This window comes from Thalassophryne amazonica, chromosome 3 (assembly GCF_902500255.1).
Source record: "Thalassophryne amazonica chromosome 3, fThaAma1.1, whole genome shotgun sequence".
Lineage (NCBI taxonomy): Eukaryota > Metazoa > Chordata > Actinopteri > Batrachoidiformes > Batrachoididae > Thalassophryne > Thalassophryne amazonica.
The window spans coordinates 86,023,230-86,049,682 of record NC_047105.1 but is presented as its reverse complement, the minus strand read 5'-3'; the positions used below and the strand labels follow the sequence as shown (position 1 = coordinate 86,049,682).

At 41.0% G+C, this 26,453-nt stretch overlaps 1 protein-coding gene across 1 annotated transcript in view; it reads left to right on the top strand.

Annotated features, from left to right (window-relative positions):
* Positions 1–26,453, top strand: part of tgm2b (transglutaminase 2b) — a 46,522-nt gene that overhangs the window by 9,517 nt on the left and 10,552 nt on the right. The window contains exons 2-11 of the mRNA XM_034167025.1: positions 3,291–3,470; positions 8,401–8,619; positions 13,173–13,291; positions 13,688–13,816; positions 16,184–16,361; positions 17,080–17,212; positions 18,174–18,277; positions 18,366–18,605; positions 20,350–20,625; positions 25,120–25,280. Coding sequence (XP_034022916.1) covers positions 3,291–3,470; positions 8,401–8,619; positions 13,173–13,291; positions 13,688–13,816; positions 16,184–16,361; positions 17,080–17,212; positions 18,174–18,277; positions 18,366–18,605; positions 20,350–20,625; positions 25,120–25,280 — 1,739 coding nt within the window. The remainder of the gene's footprint in view (positions 1–3,290; positions 3,471–8,400; positions 8,620–13,172; positions 13,292–13,687; positions 13,817–16,183; positions 16,362–17,079; positions 17,213–18,173; positions 18,278–18,365; positions 18,606–20,349; positions 20,626–25,119; positions 25,281–26,453) is intronic.

Here is a 26,453-nt window from a genome sequence, read left to right as displayed (position 1 = left end):
AGCCGCCATGCTAAACCGGCTAAGACCTAGTAGCTGCGCTAAGCTAGCGGATTCCTAAAAACACACAAAGTGAATAATGTGTAAATAATTTAGAGGTGATTCAGCAGAGGGAGTGCTTTAGTTAAGGCATGTGAAGATTGCACTGTGAAACAAATCGTTATCTAGATCAATCTAACTACGCAGATTAAACAGCTAACAGATACAGCAAAGCACCGCTGTGCTCCGGAACAGGAAGTGATACAATACTGCAGTGAGAACCAAACACCAGTAGATGGTGGTGGAATGTTATGGCTCATCAGTGGAGGGAAGTGTATTTTTAACACTGTACAGATTTAAAGCTATAATTTAGATATAAATATTCACAGCTGAAGGCTTTGGGTTTGAATCCACAACCTTGTGGAAATGAGGTGATAGCACTGTCATAGTGCCACCACAGTAAATTCAAGATAGCTCGGCAGTAACATGATCAGCTCTGAGAATTTACTGCAACACTGCATGATTTGAGACACAGAGTGTTAAAATAACACTTTGAGACTCATGAAATACTTAACTTGGAGATTTTAACACTGTATAATTGATCTGAAGTTATGGCTGTTTTTTCTTCATAATGTCAGCATGTTAAAGTCATTATGGTGTAGATAATCAATAATGTCAAGAAAAATGTCATTCTTACTAAATGAACTTTGCAATAATGACACTGGCAGTTTTTTTGTTGTTTTTTTGCATTGTGTTCTACACTAAGCTCTCAGTTCCATGTAATAATGTTCATTGAAGTGCTCTGACTGAACATTATCATCACAATGGGAGTTGGTTTATTTGAGCTGGTGCCCAGTTGAGCCCATCTAGATTTAGTTTTTGTTTCCTTATTTGGCCACAGCTCTGCTCACTGATGTGAGGGGTCACGGCTGGCAGCTGAGATAAATGCTTGCAAGTTTTTAAAGCTCAATGAAGAAGACAGCATCAGCATAATGGAAGCTATTCATACGTGCATCTTATTTTAGAGAACTGGCCTGGTTAGGTCACTTGATGAAGTCCACGCCAATAGATAGATGCATTCGGTTTGGCATCACACCACATGAAAATCATCCATGCCACTGATGCTTAACATCAAATGATATATCCCTGAACTGGAGTATGAGAGTCGAACAAAAGTTGTAGTTGATGACTATTACGTAACCAGAATGAAGCCATGTTGTATACCCTGCAGGGAGAGTTTCTGCTGTTGCACCCATACGATCATATATCCTCTATTGTGGAATGTTTTTGGTCATATTTTAGTAATCTTTGTGAATGTTTTCCCATCTGTGAGCTAAAGATCTGTTTTATTGGACCGATTCCTTAAAATGTGAGTAAAAATACGTAAAGTAATAACTTCTTGGACTGATGTGCAGCACGTCTGTCTCCAGATGGTTCTTAATAAAGTGTGATTTTTTTTTTTTTTTTCCATTGCACTATTCATATGTATTTAATATTTGCACAAGTCAAACATTTGGATTGCATGCCCAGGGTGAAAGTAAATTCCCATAATCTCCTGATTATATGCCAGTATCTGCAATGTTATCATGTTTAAGGCATTTCCCCCAATTAGGTGTACTAACCATGGGAACACAGCCAAGATGTACATCAGTAAAACATCAGAGTGTTGAGAAATTTGGCGAGTTCTCCCACGGATGTCACGTAAAACAGCAGGAATTTTTTGCATAGAGACTTTAGGCAAGCCTGGCCCTGCTTTAACACTGCTGCCTCAACCTTGTCACAGAGGTCGAGGGTGTTATAACATATGGGAGAGGTTAACCTCCTGACATGTCCATGAGAAGCTCAGGACCAGGGCGGTGCTATAGGAGGACCTGTAAGTTTTACAACAAACAGGAAATCCTAGGGTGGGAATCTTTTAGTCACACTGAAGAAAAAGAGTGACACTGTGTTTGTACACTGTCTTGGTAACTCAACACAGACAGTCCAGTCAACTGTAGCAACTGTCAACCTGAACAGTGGTTATGTTATGTTCATGTAAAGTCTGGAAAGTGAAGCCACAATAAGTCATCATGAGCTTGTGGGAATTAGGAAACAGACTTCCTGACTTTAAGCAAACAGAGGCCACAATATTTTTCACAACATGAAAATATAGAAACAAACACTTTTTGGGTTTATTTCACACAGGCACGATTGGTTGGATAATCAGGTGTAGATATTTGCGATATACACCCAGCCCCCACACCGACCCATCTAAAGTGACAATGTGAATATTCTCCTAAATGCACAATGAAACATGTATTAAATATGCTGAGCACAAAGACCCAAACCATCAGGACAAAAAATTTGATACTGATAGGATCCAAACAGAAGATTTCTATAGCATTGCATGCACACACACACACACGGCAGTAAAATGGATGGTTGCCATCTTTCCAGCATGTATATTTGTTACAGGAAAAAATAGTTGTTGTATCACCAACTTTTTTGCATATTTTTGAGACATAAATAGAGCTACTTTTTTAGCCAATGTTAAGATATATTAAAAAGCCCTGCGTTCCACTGAATTTGTCATATGAACAAGAACAAAAGTGGATTAAAAAAAAAGTCATAATGGATAATATAGCAATAGTGGATTTTTTAAATAGTTGCACTGAAATAATAAAACACCACTTAACTGGCTATAGGAGAGTTAGTCCCCTGCAATGACAATATTTACTACGCATAGCTCTATATAAGCTACAGCCTAATATTAGCAATGAAGCTCGTTGCAACATCGCCTAAATCTCCAAAACTATGCACGAGTAGACCTGATAAATGTCTTAAAATAGTTTGTCCAACACAAAACTCAACATGAGGCTACACACAAGCCAAGCCAGCTATTATTATCTATGCCTATATGGTGGAATAAGGGATAGAACTCTTCAAATTATTGTTCATTACTTTCCATTTCAATCATACTCACAGGTGAAATGTTTGTCCACAGCCTCTGATCTGCCGAGTTGCGCAATTTATAGCTGCACATTAAGGAATTTTTTTAATTTTTTTTATTTTTTACAAAATCACAAAGAATAAAGTTGCATGCACCTGATTAAAGATCGGTAGAAAAGAACGTTCAGGAGCGGCACATACAAGTGGTAATATGGCGGCCGATTTTCTTCAAAAATACTGGCCAACGAGCAATCCAGTATAATATACAGATTGGTGGTTTAGTGAAGCTAACTTTTTGGTTAGCTGTGGCCATCACTGATCCATATGTTGTATTTAAGATTGGTATGCTGTATGTCAGCTCTAATCTTGCTATGCTCTTTCTGAAGCTCTGGACATTGAAAACTGGAATCTGGAGTGTGAGTTCAACAACAAAGATCACCATACAGATCTAAACGGTGCCGATCGTCTGATTGTGAGGAGGGGACAACCGTTCACAATCAGCCTTTACCTTCGCTCTGGAGGCTACCAACCAGGACTCTCCTGTCTGGACTGCATTGTTGAAACAGGTGCGACGCATTTTTACTCCTACTTGTCAGCAAGCAACAATAATACTGTTTACAACATATTTCAGTGTGTAGCTAAATGTATATGGTGGCTGGCACACACATGCATGTACAGAAGTATTTTCAGCTGTCTAAGAATGTGTTACGTTAAATGGCGTGACATTCACAAAAGTCTAAAATGAGATGCTGCAGTTCTCAATTTTACTTATTGCAAAGTACTTTCTCAGGTCTCATTTTTTTTTAGATCAGGTCAGTGTCAGCATTGAACCTGCTACTGGCAACACTGTAACCCAGTACAACATGTGGATGTGTAGTAGGTGGCATGTAAACCGGCTTCCCCACCAGTGCTTATGTTAATGAGGAGGGTGGCAAGACACCGCTGGGTGTCTTGCCACCCTCCTTCATTCTTCATTGTCAAAGGAAGAATGAACTCGTTATCAGCCATCAAGCATTTTTTTTTTAACTTTATGATTTTGTTTTGTAATATTTTATGTGTGTGTATGTATATATATATATATATATATATATATATATATGTATATATATAGTATGTATATATATATGTATGTATATATATATGTATGTATATATATATGTATGTATGTATGTATGTATATATATATGTATGTATGTATATATGTATGTATGTATGTATGTATGTATGTATGTATGTATGTATGTATATATGTATGTATGTATATATGTATGTATGTATGTATATATATATGTATGTATGTATGTATGTATATATATATGTATGTATATATGTATGTATGTATGTATATGTATGTATGTATATATGTATGTATGTATATATATATGTATGTATATATATATGTATGTATATATGTATGTATGTATGTATATATGTATGTATGTATATATATGTATGTATGTATGTATATATGTATGTATGTATATGTATATATATATATATATATATGTATATGTATATATATACACCCACAGTTGTATGTAAAAGTTTGGGCACCCCTGATGATTTCCATGATTTTCCTTTATAAATCATTGGTTGTTTAGATCAACAATTTCAGTTAAATATATCATATAGCAGACAAACACAGAGATATTTAAGAATTGAAATGAAGTTTATAGGATTTACAGAAAGTGTGCAATAATTCTTTAAACAAAATTAAGCAGGTGCATAAATTTGGGCACCCCAACAGAAAAAAATACATCAATATTTAGTAGATCCTTTTGTTGAGATTTTGTAGAAATGACAGCCTCTAAACGCTTCCTATAGCTTCCGCTGAGCAATGGTTCCGTGCACACTCGTGTTCACGCACACAAATGCAGTGAAAGCATGTGGAAAGTCATGCACACAACAGCGGAGGAAAATAAATTTAAAACACCACAGTTTATAAAACATAATTCCTTTTATAAAGAGCGGATTTAGCCTCAGCCTAGACATACATCAGGAAGTAATGAAATGTCGTGGACTGCTGTTCTTTTTTTTATGTTTTACATGAATTACCTGATGCACTCGTCTCATGAAGAGTCGGTGATTTCCTGCATGGCATGATATTCAGCAGCTTTGTGGTGCGCTGATGCGACGGTCATCTGAAGCAATATGTTTGAATTTATTCTCATGTGAGGACAGCATGCCGACGTCTGTGCTTCGCGCTATAGTTATAGAACTTCATATCCTACATGCCACTACAGGTGTTCCACAGCTGTGAGTTGTGAGCAGAGATATTTGAACAGTTGCATGTTGCAGGGAGACATGCCCACGTCTGTCAGCGGACCTCGGCAGGTCACAGAAAAAAGGCTCACCTTCTGTTGCTTTGTTCTGTGATTTTAATTGCATGCATGTATTATTATGTGTGTGACCTACATCTGTCTGATGTCTGTGTTGTAATGTAACACCTTGCGTGCACGGTCACGTCCAGCTGTCAGTCAGTCGGCGGTCAGCTGACAGGCCCTGTGTCCACAGCAAAGCATATGAGCAAAGCGATCAGACATGCATGAGTTCACGCCTTCACCCTTATGTGTTTTATGTAATTTCTGCTCCTTCTGTCTGTCATGCAAAGTATAATTTACGTGGTGGAACTGACATCAGTCAACTGGGCAGCTCACACTGTGCCACGTGCTCAAATGCTGGCCGGTCCTCATGAGGGTGTGAGTGCCCGCACACATGTGCACTGCATGTTCTCCGGCTGATGTGCAGGACACAGCGGTCAGCTGGTCTGGCACCGGACTCCAGGACCTTCAGCCACAGCTGACAATGTAGTTCATGGTGTGTGTGTGTGTGTTGTTGGCGCACTCCACAAGCCATTTGTGTTGGGAGGAGCGGACGACAACGACACACTCCACATGCCATTTGTGTGTGTGGTGGGGGGTCAGCACAGTTACACCCATGGGTTGCTAGGTTAGGCCCCTTTTGTGTGGCACTTAGACAATTTTCACAGACAGGTCGAATATAGTCGCCTGCTCTCTGCTATCATACCAGGAGCGCGAATAGCCTCACCTTTTCTAAAGCCCCTTTCACACTGGCATATTCGTAGAGCTGCGTATTGTGGTGTACCGTCTATGCCGAGTTGATCAGCTCTATGCCCACTTTTAGCAGCTCTACGTCGAGTTTTTGCTCCCTACGCAGCAGTATGTTGAGGGCTACGTGCGTAGGATGGAAGAAATTAAACATGTTTAATATTCTTCGGCGTAGAGCGCTGGACACATAAAATCCGCAGTTTTAAGCAGGTCTGCGCAGCACAGCGTTACTGCATGCAAGTCGCGTAACACGGCGCTCCTGTACACATCCGAGAACTCAGTGCATGCATGCAGAATGATTCAGCTGGAGAATATGATCATGCAGCCACAGCGCCTCTGTGTGCTCAGAACAGCTGATGTAACTGACGGATATGTGTGTGCTCAAAACAGGGAATCGAACCTCAACTCATAAATCCAGAAACACAACAGAAAAAGGTCGGTCGTGCTCTCTCTCTTTCTCTGTGTCTGATCAAACCTGAATAAGCGCTGTGACTCTTCAAAATAAAAGCGCCATCGCTGCATGTCGGTGCGCTCCTCAGACGACCTGATCCATCAGGTCTGATCAAATCAGCGGACCTCATTGGAGCAACCGGAGCTTTAAAAGTTTAGAGTCACAGCGCTTCATTCACGGCAGCATTTACCACAGCCAGACTCAGCAGCATCTCTACACAATGAAAGTGATCCACCAAGATAAAAAAATATACAATAATGATTAATAATAATAATGTTAAATGACTGTTTCTGTGCTGCACCACACCGTGCAGTAGAGAACAGAGCGCACTTACACAGAGGCAGAAAATAGCAGCTTTGGCTACATACGTGGCAGTATGCAACTGTAAAAACCTCATGATACAGTCCACTGTTTTCCAAGTGCAGCGACGTGTTCTGCACAGCCGGCAGGAGTGAACTGGTTTTAAATAGCAGCAAGTCTACATGCGACTTTGTGCACACATTAAAATGCGAACACACACACAGCTGCAAGCAGATCTACGAACACAGACAAAGGCTGAGTATGCACGCATTTTGGGCGTACTTGAATGAAACACAACGCCGCAATACGCAGCTCTACGACTATGCCAGTGTGAAAGGGGCTTAATTGTGTAGCGAGCGGTGTTAGATGTTTGTGTTCGTCACCTGGCATTTGGCCGGCACCTGGCGCGAGAGGGATCGAATGAGCACGCGCAGGGCATTCACTGTCTTTCGGCCAGTGGTGTGCGCGAATAATTGTAGCAATAGGTGTACGAGGCATTTGAGGCGGCTCCGATTTGTCACAAATGGCAAGCAATTCCTCCTTCGTGCACTAGTCGGCTTCAATTGTGTTATGTGTGAAGGGGCCCTAACTCACGGAAGTTGGGGTCCACAAACTGTGAGTTAATGAGGTTGACCAAAAATATACAGTAATCTCAATTTTTGGGGCCCACACACAGAAAGACCACAGGTGGGACTCAAACACATGACCTTTATGCTGTGAGGCAACAGTACTAACCGCTAAGCAACATAAAAAAGCTGGCCACATAAAAAAAGTAATTAGAAAAATAAATGAATGACTCTTTTACAATATCAAATGAGTACAGAGTGAAGGAAATCATTGTGTACTGTCTCTGCAGAGGGTATTGGCATATTGGAACCCTCAATGACTATTGTGTTTTCCTGCTGTAGATGTGACTATTAGAATAACACAACAGTAGCAATGATGGAAGGGAAAAGGAAGTTTTCTCACTCACAGTTAGACTTGGACTTTTAAACAGAACACAGTTGTGGAAGCTGTGAAATATTCTTTTTCCAATGTTATCCTCAGGTCATCTCTCTGTGCTCAGGGGGAAATCCACTCCTCTGTTATTATTGGGAACGCCAGAGTTTTAATGAGTACAGACACATTTATTTCCAGGGCGCTTTCAAACAATATCTGGATTCCCCTCTCATGTCATGTGTTAATAGTCAGCAGCAGCCTGCCATCAAACTGGACTGTTTAAACAGGAAAACCAACAGGAGGACATGTGTGTAGTCACAGATAACATTATGATGTGTTCAAGGTCAAGAATGTTGAATAGACAAGAGTGGGACCTTTAATCCCACCCAGTGAGAAGAGAACCTGTTTAATTGTTTTTTTTTTGTTTGTTTGTTTGTTTGTTTTGCTTTGGTGACTGGAAGAATGAACTCGTCTGAACAGCACACAAATGAAACTCCAGTCCTGTACATTACATGAATTGTCCCTGTGAGAGTTTTGACTCCCAGTCAATTTGATCCTAATTAATTTAAACAGTCTCGCTGAAAGGATTCCAGAGATGTTTGGTCTAAATTTAGGGATTACTGGGAAATGTGTTTCATTCCTTTTTCCACAAAGTGACCCGAACGCCTCATTGATGTCTGCTGGCTTCTTTCCAGATTGAGCCGCATGGTTCTAACTGTGTCTGCTGTCACATTACAGGTCCTCAACCGTCTGAACAGGGTGGCACCAGGGCCTTTTTTGGTCTGAATGCCAGCGTTGATGTTTCATGCTGGAGTGCTTCAGTCAGCAGCGCCCCTGGAAACATGGTAGCCCTGTGCATCTGTTCTCCCTCTGACGCACCCATCGGCCGCTACACCCTAACACTGGGGCAATCAGGGCGTGTTGAGTTTGTCCTGCTCTTTAACCCCTGGTGTCCAGGTGAGGACAAGAGACATCGATCCTGTTGTCTGGCAATGCATGTTTTTTTTTTATTTTTTTTTTTATGAGTTTTAGCTATTCCCAAACTCAAGAATGCTGTGGCCCTTTGTGAAATCTGAAGATCTTCTGTGGACCACCCAAACCTTTAATCGTTATTGACTTTGTTTTATTGCTTCTGATTACAAAGCAGTGGGCTTCAGAAAAGAGGATCCTCAATTCAAACCCCTGTCTGGCTGGAAAATCACTAAGAGCCCTTGGACTGTCTGCTGAATGCCATCCGGAGTGGCAGTGAAAATTATGGCCACAAATCTCAACCAGTCCACATACATACCACGCGAGAGCCACTGACGTAGCATGCAGCACACACGCAAAAGCTGAGCAGCGCTGGTGCGGTCTTTGCAGGCACAAGGATTTGTGCATGAATACCAGGCGGCACTCTCACGGATGTTGAGCGCCACTGGCATGACTGAAATGACGACATGCTTGCATACACAGTGCTCAGCATGGCTGTGGACTATGACATTGTTATTATGTGAAAGAGGCTTTGACATTAGGCAGAAAAAAATACTGAAAATAATAAAAAACAAATTATATATATATATATATGTGTGTGTGTTTGAGTTCAATGCGCCTCGTTCAATAGTATGTTCCATCTTTCACTGAATGAAGTATTTGTTCCATTGAAAGAATGAAAAAACATACATTATTTGTTTTACGAGGTCTGTCCATAAAGTATCGTACCTTTTTATTTTTTTTTAAACTATATGGATTTGATTCATATGTTTTCACGTCAGACATGCTTGAACCCTTGTGCGCATGCGTGATTTTTTCCACGCCTGTCGGTGACGTCATTCGCCTGTGAGCACACCTTGTGGAAGGAGTGGTCCCGCCCCGTCGTCGGATTTTCATTGTCTGGAAATGGCGGAATGATTTGGGGTTTTTTCCATCAGAATTTTTTCAGAAGCTGTTAGAGACTGGCACCTGGAAACCATTCGAAAAATTTATCTGGCTTTCAGTGAAAATGTTACGGGCTTCACAGAGAATAAGCTCTGTTAGTACAGCTTTAAGGACCCCTTTAAGGACGCTCAGCGCGCCGCGCTTCGAGCTGCGATGACGCGGCACAAGCCACCGGACCATTTCTAAACGGATGGCTCTGTGGATACAAGACCGTCGTGTGCTCTTTCTCTGGTTATCGCAAGAGCTGGACATCAGCCATTTTCCGGCAGATTTCACTTTTAACAAGAGATTTTGTCATGGAAAGCCGCGCGGAGGCTTCGCGTGTCATGACCAATTCGCTTTGGAAGCGAGACAAAGGAACACCTCCGTTTCGGCGTGTCAGAGGACAAGTTTGGACATGTCTATCTTGGCTTTCAATGCTTACCAGTCCAGTAAGTATCAGTGAAATTGTGGAGAGCTGGACATGTCCAAACTTGTTCTCTGACATGCCAAAATGGAGGTGTTCCTTTGTCTCGCTTATCCACAGAGCCATCAGCTTAGAAATGGTCCGGTGGCTTGTGCCGTGTCGTCGCAGTTGGAGCGCGGCGCGCTGAGCGTCCTTAAAGGGGTCCATAAAGCTGTACTAACAGACCTTATTCTCTGTGAAGCCCGTAAAATTTTCACCGAAAGCCAGATAAATTTTTCAAATGGTTTCCAGGTGCCAGTCTCTAACAGCTTCTGAAAAAATTCTGATGGAAAAAAACCCCAAAACATTCCGCCATTTCCAGACAATGAAAATCCGATGACGGGGCGGGACCACTCCTTCCACAAGGCGTGCTCACAGGCGAATGACGTCACCGACAGGCGTGGAAAAACGCACGCATGCGCACAAGGATTCAAGCTTGTCTGACGTGAAAACATATGAATCAAATCTATATAGTTTAAAAAAATAAATAAAAAGGTACAATACTTTATGGACAGACCTCGTATATAATGGCTAAAATAGATCCTTGTCATTTGATATTTTATTAATTTATATACAACAAAAAGGGACTTACATTTTGGTGTGCATCACTCATATGTCGGAGTTTGTTTTGTTGATGGACGACGATTTAAAGGAGCTAATTGGCGAAGCCTCGTTGAATGGAACATTCCATCTTTCTTCTCATGAAATATTCATACCATTCATTCATTCATCTTCTACCGCTTAGTCCAATTAAGGGTCGCAGGGGGCTGGAGCCTATCCCAGCAGTCATAGGGCGCGAGGCGGGGTACACCCAGGACAGGACGCCAGTCTGTCACAGGGCAACAAACAAACAAACACAGACACACCCACACACACACCCAAGGACAATTTTAAAGATTCCAAACCACCTAACCTGCGTGTCTTTGGATGTGAGAGGAAACCGGCGCACCCGGAGGAAACCCACGCAAACATGGGGAGAACATGCAAACTCCACACAGAAAGGCCATGGGAAATGAACCCACAACTTTCTCGCTGTGAGGCAACAGTGCTAACCACTAATCCACCGTGCTGCCCTAGCAGGCAAATTGTTCCACAGAATAGATAGGCGCATGATAAGAAGCTCTGTGGCCTGCTGATTTCTTTTTAACATTTGGAACACAGTAATCCTGCACTTCTGGAGCAAGCAACGCCGTGATGAAGCCTCACAGGACATGTTAGGGCATGTCCAGCTCATGCACAATTTCTCGGATAGTCACACGACTGAAAAGCCACTGAAAACCATCTGAGCCATCTGAAAGCCGTCCTGTGAGATCAACACGGAGGTGGTTTTGTACCGCGCCATGAGCGGCACGGTGGCGCATCCCTCCACTCCTCTTTCCATGAAAAAAACTCCTGTAACAGTGGAATGTGCCGAAAAAGCGCTGATGTCCACGCCTTCTGCCTTTTCTTGTGGAAGTCAGACGATGTCCCGGATCAACAAAGCCTTCACGTTGGAAATGATCTGGTTGTTTCAGCGGGGTGTCAGCCTGTCGATCGGCGTTCGGAGTGCGCCGCGCTCTCACACGCTGTGGGCGGTCTTTAAACCGGCTGGAGCACTCCTTAATCTGTGTAATCCCCATAAAATTGTCGCTGAAAGCCATATGAATTTTCCGAATGGTGTCCACCTGGAGGTCTCTCACAGTTTCTGGAAAAATTTGATGCAGCAAAGCTCCAAATCGTTCAGACATTTATTTGCAATAAAAATCCGACGAGAGGGGTGGACCACTGCTCACACAAAGCCTGCTCACAGGCGAATGACGCAACCGACAGGCGTGAAAAAAGTCATGCATGCACACGAAGGTTCAAGCTTCACATGTGATTCAAATCCATATGGTTTTTGCAAAAAATTAAAAGGTCGGATACTTTTCTAACAGACCTCGTGTGTGTGTACATATATATATATATATATATATATATATATATAAAGAAAAGTATGAACATCCATTCACGGCCTTACAGAATGATATCCACTGTGCTGCGTCTCTCAAGTTCGATTTACGCCCTGACAGACATGCCTTGTTTACATTCCCCAAACAGGTGAAGTCCGCTGTCCCTGCCACTGGCTGGCAGCATTAGACTGCGATCCTCAGAAAAAATAAATAACTAAAAAGAGAAAATCCAGTTCTTGCACTCCTCTGTGGCCGGGCACAACTTGTTCAGTGCTTGATTTGCCTGTACAGCTGGGCCACACATAAAACTGAGTTCCATAAGGTGGCATAGCTCATCTGTGGCAGGACAGGACACAAAGGCACCGTGATCCTTTGGAACCACTCTGATAAAAATAAAATAAAACAATGAAGCCAGAGTGCTGACATCATCCATTTAGCATGATGTGCACGTATGTACAGCATAAATGTAAATCCACTTCTGTCCTCAGAGTAATAAATGAATAAATAAATAAACAAACAAACAATAATGCAGGTCCATGACCAGTGTCCCTGCCCAATGTCCATGGTCGGACAGGATGTGTCCAGCCCATAGGGGCACATGGGTTGTGCGATGAGCAGGTGCATTAAACTTATATGCACTTCTGTCCTCAGAAGTTCATATAAGAGGTAAACACAATGAATGTGGTCCATGCAACTCGTGCATCCAGTCCAGCACATGTGCATGGTGGGTGTTTGCTGACCAGTAGCATTAAACTTAATTTCCATTTCTTTCCTCAGAAAAATAAATATATAAATAAATAAACACAATAAACCCAGTCTGTGCAGCTCATCTGCGGCAGGACAGGAGATGCAGCTTGCTCACGAGCGTGCGCGTGCTGGCTGAGTGCTGGCTGTCTGCAGAGCAGCCTGGCTCGAGGCTGCTGGAGTGTTCGGTCACTTCCAGAAGTGCTGTTCCTCTCCAATCGCACATTCTGAGCCACAGAGGGTACAAAGTGCCTACCTGACGATTTGGCAAGGGAGTTCACTGCAGTTTTTTTTTTTTTTTTTTTGGTTTGTTCAAAAATCAAGTGACGCGTGGGCTCCGGCCCTCGACCGAAGCAGGGGGATGGTGAATGGCTGCAAACCTCGTGCCGAACTGCATGAACTTCCTCATGGATGCCGTGCATTTCCTGTTTCCTGATCATTTTACAAGATCATTTACAAGATGTATTTTCTGGCAACAGGGGATGCAGTATACATGGACAGTCAGCAAAATCTGGCAGAGTATGTTTTGGCTCAGGATGGAATCATCTTCCGAGGCAGTTCCAAATATCCCATACCAACACCGTGGAACTTTGGACAGGTACCAACACCAACAATGACACTGTTCGACACAAACATTCTAGCTTCATGCTGTAGTACTAAAGAAATATTTAGCTCTTATTGTAGTAAAATAAATAAATAAAACTACGTCCACTGATTATGTGATTTGTGGAATGTTGCATAACATGAGGCAGAGCTACTTTATTTCTTAACATTCGAATCTGACATTTGAAAAGATAGAATTCCTTTTCTTTAATATATGTGTGTGTTACAGGATGATAGACGGTACGATGAGTATACTGCTCACACAGAGCCTGTGTTTTACAGCATTATAAAAACAGCATTTACTGTTTTACAGCTGTTTCTGTTTTGAAGTCCTTTATTTTATGGCCAGTCAACAAGAACTGGGGAAAAAAAGTGCTTGTTTTCTGTCCAGTTTGAAAGTGGAATCTTGGATGCCTCACTGCGGATTCTTGATATGAGTCGCAAATGTCTGCGTGATCCTGGTAAAGACTGCTCAAAGAGAGGAAACCCCATCTATGTGACGAGAGTGCTTAGTGAAATGGTATGTCATACTCCTTTTTGACCTTTTGATGCACTTTTCTGTTGTATGCTGTTGCAGACTAAATTCACAGGGAACATTCTTGAGACACAGACCTTGGACAACCTTGACTTATTTTAAGAGGTTACAAAGCTACATTCTGTTTCATTCTATTCAGTTTTTTTTTTTTTGAGGGGTAGAGATGACAGCCAGTCAGAGTAAAGTGGCACCGTGTTGTTAGCTGCAAACTCCATTTCATTTGTCTGTAAAATCTAGTGAGAAATAAACACTTCTAAAGCTGAAAACGCTGTTTTTCTAACCTTATAACACCTCTGAAGTGATGTACAAGGCATTCTGCGGACGTCAGCATGCACGCTAACTTCCACTAACTCAAAGCTAACTTCCGCCTTGTCAAAAGCTCATGTATGCACACACGCTTGCCCTCCTGCAGATGCTTTTAAAATGTAAATATTGTTTATTTATTGATTGATTGATTGATAAAGGGGCTGTATTGAACATGTACCAGTTGTACGTAAGACAATAAATGGTAAATGGACTGCATTCATATAGCGCTTTTCCAGCTGCATCAGACATTCAAAGCGCTTTACACATCAACGCCTCACATTCACCCCAGTGTCAGGCTGCTGCCATGCAAGGCGCCCACTACACAGCGGGAGTAACGAAGGGATTAATGCTCTTGCCCAAGGGCCCTTAGTGATTTTCCGGTCAAGCTGGGATTTGATCTGAGGATCCTCTGGTCTCAAGCCCAACGCTTAATCACTAGACCATCACCTCCCCAAATAGGATTTTAATAATTAATGTAAATAACAATAAATGATACATACAGGGTTCTAGCTAGGACCATTTTAGTGCCGGGTAAATTATGTGATAGTGGCTCATAGCTTCAGGGGGCCACAGGCCCCTGGATCCTTGGCCCCCTGAAGCTATATGGTTTAATACCACTAAAACATTCTTGGCAAGCTTTATTTTAACTCATTTTCGATGGTTTTAGATGCATTGAACACAAGAATAATAAACAAAACATTATATTTATGTTGTAATATATGTAAGATCAAAGTTATGTTTTGCATGTTTCTGTCAAAGTCTAAGTTAATAAATTAAATAACATTGAAAATGTTAAACACAATGGACAAACATTTAAATGGACATGACATTTGGTCTCTTCTTCAAAAATGACACACAGTAGTTTTTAATCCAGTGAAGCAGGCAGTTTTTCTGTCATCCTGACAATTTGGGGTTTTCTTCATCAATTTCAGTGGGATTGCATTACTTTTTCTTTTTAAACAACATAACACTTAATTGCCTTGTTTGAACAAAAGCTGAACCTGGACTGATTTGTCAAACCAGTGTGTAGTGAGCACCTTGTATGGGCAGCAGCCTCACATCGGGGTGAATGTGACCGCATAATTGTAAAGCGCTTTGAGCGTCTGATCCATTTACCTATCCATTTACATTACCACTGGCGCTTAGCCCGACAACCAGCCGGGCTATGAATTGGGCCGGATACTGGCCTCCATTTTGGCGTGAGATTTCCCACTCCTAAATGACCAGCAGGAGAGCAGCACTCGCGCCACTTCAATGTGAGGCTGACGAATGGGCTGATATCAGCGTCTCAGCTACCAACCAATCACAGGACCAGTTGTCAGGCTAACTGACGCTGTGCCCCAAGAGCTCCTCCTCTGCTCTCTCTCCCTCTCCCTCCCTCTCTCTTACTCACATCTGCTGTTTTTCAAACTCTGAGCTTTTTGGAAACACAAAGCCTTTCAGCTGTAAAATAAAATTTCTGAATGTATCTTCAGATATAGATACAGAAGAACCCCTGGATTAATGGTGGTTTTTCATGGGGGATTTTTTTTCTTCAGATCAGAGCAGAGACACTGTTTCCAGCTGCTCCCGTTCACAGCTCTGTGGCCACAGAATGAGCTGACTCTCTGCTGTTTGCGATTTGATATGAAGAAAATGAGAAATATATTTCTTATTACTTTAATTATTGGTTTAAAATTGCAAAACTATGACTCTATAAGCTTGAAAAACGATTGAATTGGTACATTTTTCAGAAATTCTGTGCTGGGGGCACAGCCAATTCGACCCTGAGAGCCAGGTGTACCAGGCGGGGCTGCCCACTGTGGCTAGAACCCTGTATATAGGGGGTTGATGGTCTAGTGGTTAAGCGTTGGGTTTATATATATATATATACATACTTTGCTGCAAATTATAAAGAATACAATGCACATTTTAGCATAGATATTTTAGCATTGCATTCTATCTTTCTTTTCAGATACCTTTAGTTTCTCAAAGAAATAAACATAAAACAGTCATGAATTTGACATGCAAAACACCTTTAATGTTGTATTGTCCTTGTCCTGTTAGGTGAACTGTAATGACGACAAAGGTGTGCTAATGGGAAACTGGTCAGGTAACTATGATGGAGGTCTTTCCCCCATGTTTTGGAGGGGCAGCATGGAGATCCTGCACAGCTGGGACAGAAATGCCTGTGTGCCTGTTCGATACGGGCAGTGCTGGGTGTTTGCTGCAGTCGCCTGCTCAGGTAAGACATGACAGTCTGAGACATGTCTGCCTGTCATCAAGAAACGTGTTTGCTTTGGCTCAGATGGGCACAGTTCAACAATTTTACACTCAGTTCAGACATTAGTTTTGCTCTTGCATTCCAGCAGTCATTACACTTGTGCGCAGTTATCACACATGTAGGAGTACTGTTTTTGGTCCTTTGTCTCCAAGAGTTTGATCTGATTTGATCCAAACTTGGTGGAATGTTTGAGTGTCAGACAAGGAGCAAGTGATTTGATATGGACAAAAGTCAGTTAAAAGTGAAGCTCACAGGCCAAAGATTTGGTCCAGTGTTTCTTTGTGTAGAGGGGATATTGTATTTAGTGTGGGGAAAAAGAATCTGAATTTGTGAAAGAGGCATCTTTTTTTACTATTAAACACTAATATGAAGTGATGTATCAACTTTCTAATGGTTACATGACATACCTTGGGTGACACTGGAAGGTCAAACTGAAGGTCATAATTACTTAACTGAAACAGTTTGGCAACAATGTTGATTAAACAGTGGAAGCGTTGTGCATTAGTCAAGACATTCAATTTTGGACAGAACTGATCAAATGGCAAGACCATACAGAAACGCATATTACGATATATCATTGAATAAAAGAAAGTGTGTACATGAATCGGTATCAGATATATAAGTTGCAAGTGTTAAACGTTCTAGATATCTGTTCTAATTGAAGTTACTTTTGTTTTAGTCTCCAGAGCACTTGGTATCCCCTGTCGAGTTGTCACCAACTACAACTCAGCCCATGACTCCAACAGCAACCTGGTGATTGAACATTACATTGATGAAGATGGACTCTCCACTAAAGATCAAGAAATGATCTGGTTTGTTCTCATATAATTTATATTTACCTAATCTTACACAACACTACATAAATGTGCCATGGTAATACTCTAAATCAGGGGTGGCCAAGTTCGGTCCTCGAGAGCCACATTCCTGACAGCCTTTTATTGGATTCAGGTGTGTTGGAGCAGGGAGACAACTAAGAGTGTCAGGAATGTGGCTCTCGAGGACCGAACTTGGCCACCTCTGCTCTAAATTAACATAAAAAAATGAATTTCATGTGCATGAAAAATATGAGCCAGTGCTTATTCTTTAACTGTGACCCGTATCTGGAATAACCGAGTTCAGAAAATGGGTGGATGGTTGGAAGCCTTTGGCTTCATTTTAAAAAGTAAGTTCCTTCGGCTGCTCCCAATTTTTTTTTTTTTCTCTCGGAGTCGCCACAGCAAATCTGAAGCAGATCTGCATGTTGATTTGGCACAATATTACACTGGATTCCCTTCTTGAGGCATCTCCACATTACATAGAGAAATGGGCAGGAATGGGGTTTGAACCAGAAACCTTCTGCACTAAATACTAAATACTAAAGCGCACTAAATACTTGGCCACCAGAAACACCAGCAGGATGGTATTGTATGGTAAATCTGTCTGGAACAGGCATTCTCCAGAACAGAGTGATTGTGCAAGAAGGAGAAGACTGAGGAAAACCACCAAGACACCCAGACAACCCAGAAGAAGATACAGGCTTCTGTGGGTGGGACTGGAGAAATTGTGCAGAGTGCATGTTTTGTATTTTGCATCCACAGTTATACACCTTCATGGTGGAGTAGAACAGGGAAAGATTTCCTGAACAATAAATTTCAGCTACAGTTTGCCCGAAGGCCTATGAGGGGCACCAGCCTTGATTTCATTGGTTTTCTTGTATGAGAATACTTTCTTTTGTGTAGTCCAAATGAAGCTCTAATGACTTATGGACATGACCGCAGCTGATGATATGTGCAGGAACTATCACTGTTGGGTGGAGAGCTGGATGAGCAGGCCTGACCTCACATGTGAGTTTAACGGCTGGCAGGCCAGTGACCCCACACCACAGGAGAAAAGTGAAGGTAAAACGTCTTCCACCAATGATGTCACAAAGTTATTTTTAAACTTCACCATGATTAAACGTTCACTTTTTTGTTTGGGGATTCTCAGGGGTGTACTGCTGTGGTCCCGTTCCTGTCAGGGCCATCAAGGAAGGCGAGCTTACATTCAAGTACGATGCCCCATTTGTCTTTGCTGAGGTCAACGCCGATGTCCACAGTTTCATGAAGAAAAAAAACGGGAGCACAAAGAAAGTGGTGTCCACCACACTGGTGGGTCAGAAGATCAGCACCAAGAGTGTTGGCAGTGATGCCAGAGATGACATCACTCATCTCTATAAGTACCCTGAAGGTACAAAATTCACTCACAGCATTCATAGATGCAAACATAAATCATGAGAAATATCTGCAATATAAAACAAAGCAGCCATTTTTCAGGAAGTTTTAAAAAGTTATTTATATTGAAAACACTTATTCAATACATCATGAAACAATTACATTATTGCCAATATGCAGTCTTTGTGTCCCTGTAAAACCCAGAGAGCAAACTGATTAAGTCTTTTGTTTTTTGTTCTTTTTTTTTTTGACAAAAACAAAAATGCACCTCCAGTTTCAGCAGTGGAGGGCGCAGAGCTCCCAAGTTGAGATACGCTCTTAGAGTGAGACTGCTGTCGAGCGAAGCCTGACATGTGATTCCGTTGTGATTGACATGATCGTTGCATAGACATTCCATCTTGACTAGAGGATCGCAGCATCATTTACTTTCATAGGTTTTATTAATTTCCCCTCAAATTTGTTCTTGCAGGTCAAATTGGTTCAGTGTGGAAGAAGGTCATGCATTAGTGTGAGAGCATGAAAACATGTATGAATGTGTGAGACCTGACAGGACTGAGGGCACACACGATTGCACAGGCATATATGACACATCGGCAATGGTTTTGTGCACACTCATGCGTATGCACAAACACAGTGTGAGCAGCTGGAACGTGTTGCACCACATCGCACTGCTGATGTGGAGAAAAATAAAATAAAAACCAGCTGGATAATTAGTGAAAATCACTGGGTTGATATCAATAATAAATTAAAGGGGATGCAATACAGAACCCCGCGGTTAAATAAAAAACATATGCCACTCACGGGATTTGAACCCGCAATTTACAAAAGATCAGATTAACAGATGGAAACTTTACCACTGCACTACAATCACTGTCTTATAACAGGAGTGTAAAATGCCTAAAATCAACAAGGAGATAAATGTATTTAAAAAAAAAGAGAAAAAAGCGCTGTAATAACTGACAAAACAGCGTTTGTTACGGTGTATTTTGGGTGATACGTGACTAAAATTGGTGTAATTGTGGCACTGTTGGCTTGTCATATTGTCGTAGTCCTGCGGCACGCGTGTTCTGCCGGACACGCATATCGGGCCTGACGCGTGATATTCAGATTGCCTGTTGTGTGATCTGATGGGTCCGTTTCACATGCAGCAGTTTGCCGAGGTGCACTGTGTGCGGCCGCTGCAGCCCAGCTGTGTGCGCTCAGACATGGCTGTCTGGTCCCCATATGATCATGTCTGTAAATACATATCAGCATGTCATCCACACCACATGGGTGGGGGGAGAGCAGGGGGGAGGGGCGCGAAACATGCACAGCACATGTGGAGGTGGGGAGGGCGACATGTACATGTGCAATACAAATGCACACCACATGTGTAGTAGGCCCACAGCTCGAAAGTGATCGTCTGCTGACTGTTTTCGTGCTGGCAGCGCGAATGACTACAATTTTCTAAGTGTCAGGCGAGTGGTGTTGGATGTTCACATGTGTCACCTGGAATTTGGCCGACACCTGCCGCAAGAGGGATCGAATGCGCTCTCACAGGGCACTGTCTGTCTATCAGCCACTGGTGTGCGTGAATAATTGTAGCAACAGGTGTATGAGACATTGGAGGCAGCTCCAATTTTTCACAAATGGCATGCAGTTCCTCCTTCGTGCGCTAGTCGGCTTCAATCATGTTATGTGTGAAGGGGCCCTTATTTGAGTTTGTCCTCTTTGCTTGAAAAGTGGTATATGACTGAATATATTACTATCATTATTTTCAGGCTCTGAAGAGGAGAGGCAGACTTATAGTAAGGCCAACCACCAAAACAAGCTGGTCCTGCAGAAGGAGAACCCGGGACTACACCTCACGATTAAGGTTTCATCAGAGATGAAGAAAGGCTGTGACTTTGATGTGTTTGCTGTTGTTACCAACAACACCGCCATTGAGAAGAAATGCCGCTTGGTGTTCAGATCCTGTGCCATATCCTATAATGGGGTTCTGGGAGGGAACTGTAGTTTTAAAGATCTACTCAATGTGGAACTCTCACCGGGTGCAGGTAAGACAGTTATTTCAACAAGTTCTCATTCAGAGGTGTTCAATACTAGCATGTGCCTATAAATTAAATATTGGGGAATGATGGTGTTTGTAGGACACTAACCTCAGCTGGTTTTAGGTCTCTGTCAATTGTTGGACCCAAAAATTACCCAGGAGGACAGCTGTTATCAATTTTGAATGTTTGTTGTTTGTAAAGGTTTGTTGTTTGGTTAGGGTGGAGTATAAGTTGGAACTGGTTTGAGTTTCAGTAAAGATTACAGTGAGAGGCAGATCGTAGCTGAATATACGGAACTAGAGATGTTGGCAAAACTGTTGTACCTGCATTAATAGTAAATGCCCACCAGATGGATTTGTTGCTTCATTTCAACAACCTTGAGTATAGGCTACTGCAGGACACGTCAAAGATAACCAAACTGTTGCTTATATTAGTAGCCAGAATATTTCAGTATCTATGTAACTTCCAGTAATGTCAAGAGTTTAAATTCTGTTGTTGATGAAAAATGTAAGCACAGAATGTTACAGTAGGTTTTTTCTATTCATTGATTTGATTGATTGATTTGACAAGGGTGTTACATTTAATCATTTTTGTATTTAACTAAAAGCTGCAACTGATGTAATATATACATGTCTACCCACACTGCTAATTTACAGTCCTTGTCACTATTTAGGCTTTTTAAATGATAAATGGTGTTTGAATACAAACATGAAAAAAATAGTAGACATAAATAAACAACCACTATATGTAACTCAGACAAGGACTGAACGCAAAAACAAATAAAAAAAAAAATGCAAACATTTTGATAGTAATGATAAAGCAATAAAACAAACAAAACAACAGTAAAATGTGTGGTTAAGACAACAGTGACTGAAAATAGTCAACATGAATCAATAACTTTGCCAGCAATGACCAGTAGTGGGCACAGCTAACCAAAAAGTTAGCTTTGATAACTGTTAATCCACTAACTGAAAAGTTAACTTTTATAAAGCTAAACCGATAAACCCCTAATAAAATTTAACAGAAGTTACAGCTAAACTGATAACTTTTAGTACTGGCTCCAGTACACTGGCAGCTACTGATACTTCTGAGTAAATTCAAAGGCAATCACAAACAACAATGAGCCAGCGCTTCTGTCTACAATCATCCTTCGCTCAGCGAAAGATACCTGGTGACCAGAGCGAAAGGAATGGGGGATTTATTTTCACAGCCATACAGTCTTGCAGACCTGTCACAGGAGACATGCACAGCAAGGCAGTTTTGACTTATGGTTAAAATTTTAGACAAACTATTTCAAGACAGGTTATCGAAATTAATGTCACCTCTATCGTTTTTACAAAGTGAAAATATCAGCTATATGTTTTAGTTTTAAAGTAATGCACTAATTTTGAAGGGTTGAGCGGTTACAGACATACATGCCAAAAGGCATTATGGCAAAATGAACTTCCTGTCATCAATGGTTGGTCGGTTTATTTATATGTAAAAACCAACACACAAGTTACTGTAGCGTATTTGTAATTTTTTTTATTTGTAAAAAAAAGGCAATTTGAAAACTGAAAATTCTGTTTAAGTGTGATTCAGCACATATAGCAAATCTGTGGCAACTGGTATTCACGCTCCCATCCAATAGATGGCGGTGTTCAAGGCAGCGTGAATACCAATTGCCACACATTTGCTATACATGCTGAATCACACTTAAACAGAATTTTTAGTTTTCAAAGTGCCTAATCTTTTTTCTTCTCTTCCTCTTTCTCTGGTAGCCAGGTCTCCTCTGCTGGCAGAGGATTGAGCTCTACCTCTCATAGCTGTCTGTCTGCTACAAAACATGCAACAGGCAGGAACTAAAATGTATGATTTCAGACTTTATAAATGTTTTTAACTGTTAAGCTTTATTCACTATGCCCGCAAAAATATATTAGCAGTCTAAAAGTTATCAGAACTAAATTTAGCAGAAGTTAAGTGGTCCGCTGATGGCTTTCAAAGTTAGCTGAAAAGCTAATTAGCTAACAAAAAAGTTAGCTTTGCTAATTACCAGTTACCAGATTAGCAGAACTGTGCCCACCACTGGCAATGACTAAACTAAGTCCCTCTGGCTTCTCCCTTGTTTCATGAGGGGTCATTACTGCAGATTCACGTGTTGATTTGGCACAAGTTGTACACCAGATATCCCTCCTGATACAATTGCATATTAAATGGGGATCTCGTAGGCATGGTCTCGAACGGGACGACTCTGCAAACCACTTGGCCACCACCCCTTTTGACAGCAATGACTAAAAATGATAATTAAGAGCAATCACAAAATACATCATTTAAGACAATAAGAAGGGAAAGAGAAAAAACTTTATAGAAGTTCTCCCTATGTCCACAAATTTATTCTTCTTTGAACTGTAAATTTACTTTTGTACTGAACATTTTAAAATCAATTAGGTTTTTTATTGTTGAGGGCGGTGTATTCAAAATCTGTGAACCTCTAACTAAAAAGGAGGTATCTATATTATAATAGCCAAGTGGCCTCTCTGTGCATGCGTGCATGAGTATGTGCATGCATGCGTGTGTATGGCTTCGATCATGCAGAAACTGTGGTGAGCTGACATTTAGTCAGTTTAGTTAAGTGTCATGTTGTCATTACTATGAGTGAAAAGAGAATTGCTTTTGATGTCTTCCGCCACCGTCTCTGTTTGTGCATGTGTAAATATTAAAAGCACCTGCTTGTAGCAGAATGCAGAAAAAACAATAACCTCTGCATGCGGTCAACTGTGGTGGTATGCTTACGTATTTTGGGTCAAGGATGAATGGTGCCAAAATGGAATGTTGATAGGACAAATATTTTTGGAGAAACTATGGATATTAGCTAACGTTGCTAATTACATTCTGGACTAACACACCATTCCATCTTTATATTACAAGCATGTGTGTGTGTGAGTGAGTGAGAGAGAGATTTTATTAAGTTCAATGTAAGTACATAAGATAATTGTAAATACATTAAAATACATGGATAACACAAGAAAGTGAAAACACTTATTTCCATTGTGGTCCATTTAAAAATCAAATGACAAAACAGAAGTAAGGTCCTTGGGGAGGACCTGTGGTTTTAATGCACTTATCTCAAGCCCCTCAAACTAAGCAGGGTAAACAAGATCAGTAATAATAATCATCATAATAAATCCAACAATATGTGTTCCTTGTGTGTCTTTTCTGGTCCTCTGTTGTGTGTTATTTTGTCTATACTGTCCAGTGTGTAATTGTTATTCACTCGTGTTATATTACTATGGTATTGTATTATGTTACGTTTATATTTATATGTATATATATATATATATATATATATATATATATATATATATAGTATGTGTATATATGTATGGGTGTGTGTATATATGGGTATGTATGTGTGTGTTCATGTGTGTGGGTGTATGTTCATATACATATATAATTGTATTATTTATATGCTTTATATATTATATATGAAATATTAAGCTCAAAATGACAGCAACCGTGTCATTTAATTGAGGATGGAATTGGGGGTGGGAGTAAATAAGCTTGCCTTCATCCCACTCCTTTCCAAGTTGATTCTGTTTGTGTTATGTTAATTCATTTATGCCTTTTTTTTGTCTTTATTCATTTTCTTTTTTCTTTTCACCATTTTATGAACAGTGTCAAGTGTGTACATAAAACTGTACTATTTGTTTATATTGTTTATATATTATGTTGACTTGGAATAAACAAACAAAAAACAATAATAATAATAATAAAGATAATAATAACAATAATAATAGTGTGTATATAATAACAAGAACCTAAACAATTTCTAAATACATTAAGACAGTAAATTAACATTTTAAAAATGATGTAATTAACAGGAAATAAAAGGGTTGAGTTCCTTTTCTAAAAATAGTTGAGGTCTAAGGTTCTAAAGATATTCTGGACTCACACGCCATTCCAACTCATTGTACAAGCTTTGCTTAGGGCCCCTTCACACATAGTGCGAATTTGGTCGATTTGCGCATAAGGTGGGCATGAAGCAGGAATTGTGTGCAAAACGTGTAAAATCGCAACTGCCTCGTACACCTGTTGCTACATCTATTTGCGCACACCAGCGGCTGAAAGACAGAGTGTGCGCTGTGTGAGCCCAGTGACACACACGAACATCTAACACTGCTCGTGTGGCACTTAGAAAATGTGTGTGATAAACAGGCTTTTGAACCAAGGTTCATATTTTCAATCCCCTGACCGGAAAGGAAAATGTCTGTAGGGAAAGTGAAAGAAGGGCACTTTTGTTTCTCAGTACCTTAACTCAAATGTCCTTGAGAGAGGTCCGTAATCCCCAAGTTGTGTGGTGTGGAGTTGAGTATGTTGCAGGGCGTTACCCTAAAGTGGGCTTTAGACTGTGAAACTTTTATGCAACAAGTTACAAGTTGCATGAAGCGACTTCAAAGATACAAGACTGATACAAGACAGTGAGAGTTAAATTCAGACTTTTGTCCCTAATTGTTCTTTCAGAAAGGCGAGTTCCACTGAGGCTGAACTACTCTAAGTACGGTGACCAGCTCACTGAAGACGACTTAATCTGTCTTACCAGTCTGCTGATTGATTACAACACTGGAGATGCAATGCTGGCTCTGAGGAACATTGTTCTGGAGAACCCTGAAATCAAAGTCAGAGTAAGTATGATAAGCTACAAAACCAAATGCAAAAACAGATTAGCCATGTTGGCTATTGTAATATTATCCAAAATTTAAATCAGGCCTAAAGAAAGAGGCCTTCAATGTTGATTAAAAATTTTAGTCTGATATGAATTCAGTTATGTTGGTTTATATTGCATTAAAACACAACATAAGTCATCCCAAGGCACTTCACAAGGGTAAGGTCTAGCCTTGCCAATCCCCTTAGCAACAGTGGTAAGGGAAACTCCCTAGGGTGTTTTTGAGGAAGAAACCTCAAGCAGACCAGACTGAGAGGGGTGAACAACTGCTTTGGTCATACTGACAATGACAAAAATCAAGTGAACAAAATACAACACAGAACTGTCAACCAGGCAAAACAGAAATAAGCATCCCTGCAGTAAAGTCACCATGATAAAGTTCCAGTGTCCGGTGACTTCAGTCCAGAAACTGCCATTTGTGAAGACTTCATCGATAGCACCTCAAAACAGAGAGACAGATCACAAATCAATCAGCCAGAACAAACAACTCAGAACCCTAATCGTCAGCAATAAAGTAATAGATAGTATGCAAATGTGATGGTTGGCAGCTGGCACTTTGCTTCACACGTCGTGATCTGCCCCATGTCTGGGTCTTTATCATGGTTTTGTCTCTTGTCTGTATCATGGTTTTGTCTCTTGTCTGTGTCCTCTTCGTGCTTTGATCCACTGTCTTTGATTTCCTGTTCGTGTTTCTTTAGTCACTGGTTGAATTTATCTGTTTATGTTTTAGCCACGGGGTGAGTTCAGTTCTTGTTTAGTGTCTTTTTTCTTGCTGATCGCTTTGCAGTTTTTTCATTTGTTTCCTAGTGTGATTCTTTGTTCTTTTCATTTTAGTATTTTATTCGGCCTTTGGTTTTTGTTCGTCTTTGTTTTGGGTAGGGCAGCACGGTGGCTTAGTGTTAGCACTGTTGCCTCACAGTGAGAAGATTATGGGTTTGATTCCTACCTGTGCTCCAGCTTCCTCCCACATCCACTGACATCGGTTAGGTGGATTAGAAACTTTAAATTGTCCGTAGGTGTGGGTGTGAATGTGTTTGTTTGTCTATATGTGGCCCTGTGACAGACTGGTGTCCTGTCCAGGGTGTACCCTGCCTTGCACTCTGACTGCTGGGATAGGCTCCAGCCCCCCACA